This window comes from Passer domesticus, chromosome 12 (genome assembly GCF_036417665.1).
Source record: "Passer domesticus isolate bPasDom1 chromosome 12, bPasDom1.hap1, whole genome shotgun sequence".
In the NCBI taxonomy this organism is placed as follows: Eukaryota; Metazoa; Chordata; class Aves; order Passeriformes; family Passeridae; genus Passer; species Passer domesticus.
The window spans coordinates 12670565-12676798 of NC_087485.1; the positions used below are offsets into that span (position 1 = coordinate 12670565).

The following is a 6234-nucleotide window of genomic DNA, read 5'->3' on the forward strand; positions in this document are numbered from 1 at the left end:
AGCCAGTGCCAGCCCACGGGCAGCCTGATACTTCACACACTGGCTGAACAACTTTACAGACACTCAGTTAACTTAGCAGGGCAGCTATATGAATAAAGTTTTATTTATGGCAGCTTTCAGAGAGAGAGATCCCAGGCAAAACAAACCTTACGAATCACACAATTAGAACAGCACAATAAAATAAAGTAAAGCATTTACCAACACTTATAATGATTTGCACTGGAGCCCAGTTTTGGATGACATCCAGTTTCCCAGAGAAGATGCTACAGACTCCATAAAAGTTTTTATCTCTGAAGTTTAACTTTGTAAACAGATCTGCCAGTTAGAAAATAACTCTGTTCCAGTCGTTTGTTTGTAATCTCTTCATTTACAATCCCGGGCGATGATTTTTTGACAGCACATCCAGAACGAACACGGGTCAGACGTTCACCGAGACAAAGGAATCTCTGCACTTTTAGGAAACAGCGAGGAGCCCAAACCCGCGCTGCGGGCTGTGCCCCGGCGGGGCAGGGCACGGAGCCCGGCCCGGCGGGACTGCCCTGCCAGCGGGGCGCCCTGCCGCCCACAACGGCGCTACACCTCGTCGGAGCTTCTTCCCCGGAGTGCTTGCGGTTAGTTCCTCCCCGGGCTGCGAAGGCGGCTGAAGAAGACAGCGGAGCCTGGCGCTTCTGCAAAGGGGACCCGTGCCGTGCCGTCCCTCGGTGCGCTCTCCGGCGGAGGGGCGCGGGGTCACAGCCGGTGATGCTCAGGCCTTTGCCCCGCCAGCAGCCCGCTCCCTTCCAGCCTGCCTGGCCCAGCTGCACCGCGGAAAGCCGCGGCCCCGCTCCGCCCCACGGGCCCTCGGCCCGGCTTTGCCCGACGCCCCGGTCCGAGCGGCTCCACGGGAGTTCTCGAGCCCCGCCCTGCCTCAGCCCCGCGCGGAGCCTCCGCGCCCCGGCGCTCCTACCTACGCGGTGCGGTGCGGGCGGCTGCCGGGCACCTGCTCCCGCGCCCGGGCCCGCGCCGCCCCACAAAAGCGGCGGCGGCGGGCGGCGGCAGGCGGACTGCGCGGCCATTGGCGGCGGCGGCGCGCGGCGGGCGCCGGTTGGGCCGGGCGCGGCGGAGGCGGGCGCGGGGCGCTGACGCCAGCGCGGGGCCGGTGGGGAGGCGGGGCCGCGCCCCGCGCCGTCTTTGTGCTCGCCGGCAGCCCCGGCAGCGCCGCCGCCTCCCGCCGCCTCCCTCAGCCCCGCTCGGCGCGGCGGGCGGCTCCGCTCCGCTTCGAAGCGCTCGGCCCCCGCTCCGCGCCGCAGCGCTCCGCGCTATGTGTGCCGGCGCTCCCGTGCCTCCTCGCGGCCGCTTCCCACCCGGCGGGGCGCGCTCGGCCCCGCTCTGAGCGCGGCGGGGCAGGGGAGCGAGCGGAGCGGAGCCCGGACGGTGCCGCCCGGCGCGGAGCGAAGGGAGCGCGGCGCCATGCGGGGCTCGAGGCTGGGGCTGGGGCTGGGGCTGCTGCTGGGCGCGGCGTGGGTGGCGTGCGGGCAGAACGAGACGGAGCCCATCGTGCTGGAGGGCAAGTGCCTCGTGGTGTGCGACTCCAACCCCACCTCCGACCCCACCGGCACGGCGCTCGGCATCTCCGTGCGCTCCGGCAGCGCCAAGGTCGCCTTCTCCGCCATCCGTAGCACCAACCACGAGCCCTCCGAGATGAGCAACCGCACCATGATCATCTACTTCGACCAGGTGGGGCGGGCGCGGCGCGGCTCGGGCGCTCCGGGGCGGCGGGGCTCGGGCGCGCCGCCGCGGGAGAAGTTGCCGGGGCCGGCGGCGGGGCCGGGCCGGGACGCGCCGCCCCGCGGGGCCCTGCCCGCGGGAGGGGGGGCGCTGGGAGCCGGGGGGCAGCGGGGCTGGGCGGCAGCGGCCCCCCGTTGGTGCTGACGGTGCCCTTCCCTTACAGGTACTAGTGAATATCGGCAGCAACTTCGACTCGGAGCGGAGCACTTTCATCGCGCCCAGGAAAGGGATTTACAGTTTCAATTTTCACGTGGTGAAAGTGTACAACAGGCAAACCATCCAGGTCAGCCCCGAGCGCCGTCGCCGGGCTCCGCGGGCACCGCGGGAGGGAGTGGACGGGCGGCCCGGCGGGGACGGGGCCGTGCGGGCGGCGGGGCGGGACGTGCCCCGAGCCGCCGCCGGAGCGCAGACCTGCGGCGATTCTCCGCTCCAGGGGACGGTGCCCAGGGGGTCTCGGAGCCCCACCAGGCCTCCGCTCGGCCCCTCTCCGCATGAGCCGTCCCGGGATGGGAGGTGGCCGGCCGCCTGCGGCCCCGGGCCCTCGGACTGCCCAGTGCCGCGGAACGCTGGCGGGAGCATCCCTGCGCAGTGCCCGCAGGAACGGCCGTCCCTGGCAGGCTTCTCACCGGCTCTCCTGTGGCAGAAGGTGTCATAGGGATTTGGGGTTCAGGGAGGTGGCTGTGGCATGGAAACGATTATGAATCTGTGCATGTCTATGCAGCTACCCTGTATGTACCTGCCTTTTCTATGGGTTTTGATGCCTATGCTGCTCTAGGTAGGGTTAATAAATTACCGGCCTGAAGCCAGGTAGTATAATCAAGACAGGAGATCTGACTGTATAATGATGCACTTTGCAAAGGTGTATGGACAGCCATATAGCACCGTTCTGGTGCAAGTGGCTTAACACTTCAGCTTGGGCAGGTAGTGCATTATTAATGTGGGGTGTGCAGTCCCGGGATCATTAACGCGAGCTTAGCAGACCTTATTGACTGTGTTGTGGCATATTGTCTTTGCTGCCTAACAAAGGAAAACTACCCCTTGAATACACTTCAAAGGCCCTGACTCCGCGGCTGTGGCTCTGCTCCTCGCTGTCTCTGAGGTTTCGCATAAAGCCATCTTTCAATAAGTACAAGCAGACCTCTTTTCATAGCCTGAAAACACAGGCACCCTATTGAAATTCTCCAAAATAGGATCAATGTCCTGCTTTATATGCACCGGGTGTTTTGATGTGCTTGTCAGGTCTAAAACAGTGGTGAAAGACTTCTTCCTTTGGAGTACATACCTTAGCTGGGCTTAGACTGGTGTTTCTCTTTTATGGGGCCGGAGTTTCAGCTGTCAAAAGAGGCCTTTCCTTAACTAAGCATTTTGCCTGTTAGGCGAGCCCCAGCGGTGTCATTGTCTGACTTTAATTGACAGAGGGCTTTGTTTTATCTTGCTCTTTAGGTGAGTTTGATGCTAAACGGGTGGCCAGTGATTTCTGCCTTTGCAGGGGACCAAGATGTGACCCGAGAAGCTGCTAGCAATGGAGTACTGATTCAGATGGAGAAAGGAGACAGAGCTTATCTAAAACTGGAGAGAGGAAACTTGATGGGAGGCTGGAAGTATTCAACATTCTCTGGATTTCTAGTGTTCCCGCTTTAAATCACTTCTCATCCAAGAAAAGGGAGAAATCTCTTACAAGTTCCCAAGTCAAAGCTGGGTTTGAAGAATCATGGACAGCAGACTTTTTACATTCAAATATTAAAGAAGCTTAATCCTGCTTAGGTTTGTGTACATCTGCTTTGAAGAATTACTACTTATTTTTGTTGTGTTGCAGCCAACAGGCGGGAGACACTATAATTGATCAAACCCCCATTTATATTCTTCTCTCTCCTCCCACAAAATTAGTTCCCATCTCTGTGTCATTGGTGTAATCTGCCATTGTTCCCCCATGGCTTCTGCCTCACACAAGTAGACTTTAGATATTTTCATTGTCCTTCACAGCATATTTTGTAGTTTTGTTTTTAAAACATGTTAATCTTGACTCTTTCTCTGAGTTTAACTTTTAAAAAAAGAAAAAAAGCAAAGTATTTTTTGAATACATGGATGCCATGATGGAAGGGAAAATGCAATTCTTGCTGTGTACTGGCTGGCAAAAGGAAAAATTTCTACATGAAGAACTATCCACAGCCAAGGCTGACTAGAGTATTTCAATATTTCTATGTAATTCTGAGTGATTGTGAAATTTAAGGCTGCTAAATGTTTTGATGCTTGTTTTGCTCTTGTACAACGTGGCCCAACTAAACGCCAGGAAGTATATTGAACTTTTACTATTACTCTGTAATATATGTGTGAATATTGAAAATTAATTTTTGCTTTAATTCAATAAAGTTTAAATGGGACTTTTATTTTTCTTAACCGGAAATAAGGTTTCTCAATGCAGGTAGGCCGGGGGAGGAGGCTCGGCGGGGTCCCGGGGCTGCCGCAGCGGGAGCGGCTCGGGGTGCGGCCCCTGGCCCCGCAGCTCCCCCGCACGGCTCCCGCCAGCCCTGCGGCCGCTGCCGGCAGCCCGAGCGGAGCCGTCGATAGGAGGAAGTTCCACGCCGTCTCTGATATCCACTTATTTATAGCATTTATCTGTATTATATTCTCTGAACCAGATCGCATTTTCTACGGCTGCCTAAAACCACCTGACCATGTGCACTCGAGGCTGGTACTATTGATTCGCTGGTATTATTTGTTTACCGTCTTTTGAAGATATAAATGCTATAATTTTGCAGTACTCAAAGAGATTACTACTTTTATTAAAAGGTGCGTACCGAAGATTTCGATTGTATCTAAACTTTAATGTGAAATAAATGGGTGAAACGAGCCCCGGGCTGTGTGCGTGGCGCGGCTGGCGCGGGGCTGCCCCGGCTGCGGAGCCGTGCGATCCCCGGCTCCCGGGAAGGAATTTAATTAGCTCCAAGAAGCGGGGGATTAATACGAGCACAATAAGCAACGCTTCTCGCTTTATCCACAGGTTCTGCCCTGGAAACAGACCGGCGGGGCGGGCGGGGCGGCGGTGGGGAGCGGGGTCGGCCGGCGCCGGGAATGGCCGCGGCCCTTGGACTCCAGGTGGAACACAGCAGCCTGCTGCCAGCTCCTGCTCCTCTGTCACCCCGCGGCGCAGGGGCCAAAACGCCTTCTGGGCCCGGCCCAGGTCGTGCTTCGCGCCCCGCGGGAGCAGGGGAGCTGCGGGCCGGCCCTGCTCAGCCCCTGCCGGCAGCTCCCGGGAGCCTCGGCACCTGCCGAGCCGGCCAGGAGCCGTGCGAGGGGACAGCTGAGACCTGCGGAGAAGGAATAATGACGGAAGGCTCCCGGGCCGCTTTCACCTGGAGTTACAAACTGCTCAAGACAACCAACACGCCGCATCCTCCGGCCGCCAGCTCCTCTCTCAACGCGAGACTCTTCATTACTCTCTCCTGAAGCCTCTCAGACCGCGCCGCCTCCCTCCCGCCGGCGACCAGCCCCGTGCCCCTCCGCGCCCTCCTCGCCAGGGCGATGGAAGCCGCCCTCGCCTCCCGTGACCGCGGGGACTGGGCAGTGGGGGAAAACAAAAAAGGCGGGGGGGAAGAACAAGAATTACTAGGTTGCAAGAGAAAGCAAGGCGGCCCTGTGACCTCCCCGCCTCATCGCGCCGGAGCCGGGCAGCAGCTCCCGGCTGGGCCCGCCGCGGGGGATCCCAGCGATCGCGGCAGGTGCGGGGGCTGATGATGCTGATGCTTGTCTTTTGTTTTTTTCCTTTTCCCTCCTCTCCCTTAACGCGAAACAAATAAACCCGCCACCTTCCGCTGAAAGTTTTCCCCTGGTTCCGAGCGTCTCATTAATATTGTGCAGCTGGATATTACATTACTCCGATCGCAGCAAATCGCTGCTCTGCGGCTGTTATAAAACGCCGCCGTGGCTGCTTGAAACAGCCTCGTCTGCTCCGCGCAGCGAGCCCCCGGCCCGGCTCGGCGATGCTCCCCTCAGCGAGCCCCGCGCCTCGGGCCGCCCGCAGGCCCCGGGCTGGGCGGGAGTCACGGCGTCCCGGGGAGGAGGTAAAGCCGCCACCGCGCCCAAACCCCCGTGGGGCTGGGCCGCCTGGCCGGGCCGGGGAGCCCTTGGCCGTGTCCTGGGCGGGGGCCCTGGCCCGGGACCCCGCCCCGGCTCCCTGGAGGGGCGGGCGGGCCCCGCTGCCTCCCCGCCCCAGCCCGGCCGGAGCTGCCCCGGCCGCTTCAGAATCGCGGGCGGCGCGTCCGGGCGGCCGGGCTGGTGCGCGGTGATTTGCTTCAGCAGACACGTTGTGTTTAAAAACAGCCCCTTTTTTGCCATCCCTGCGCCCCCGGCGGACAGGGAGAGGAAGGTTGAAGGTGCCCCGATCAGGCCGGAGGCCGAGGGAAGCCGCCCTGCCGAGCTCTCCGGGCCGGCGCTGCCCGGCGGGGCAAACGGCGCTGGGCTCCCCAG

General features: G+C 60.4%; 1 protein-coding gene across 1 annotated transcript; it reads left to right on the top strand.

Moving 5' to 3' along the window:
* Positions 1 to 1153: 1153 nt before the first annotated feature.
* CBLN1 (cerebellin 1 precursor) lies at positions 1154 to 4154 on the top strand. The gene is made up of 3 exons (XM_064386608.1): positions 1154 to 1716; positions 1931 to 2050; positions 3211 to 4154. The coding sequence occupies exons 1-3, from the start codon at positions 1450 to 1452 to the stop codon at positions 3406 to 3408; spliced, it is 585 nt and encodes a 194-aa protein (XP_064242678.1). The 5' UTR covers positions 1154 to 1449; the 3' UTR covers positions 3409 to 4154.
* The last annotated feature ends 2080 nt before the right edge of the window (positions 4155 to 6234 follow it).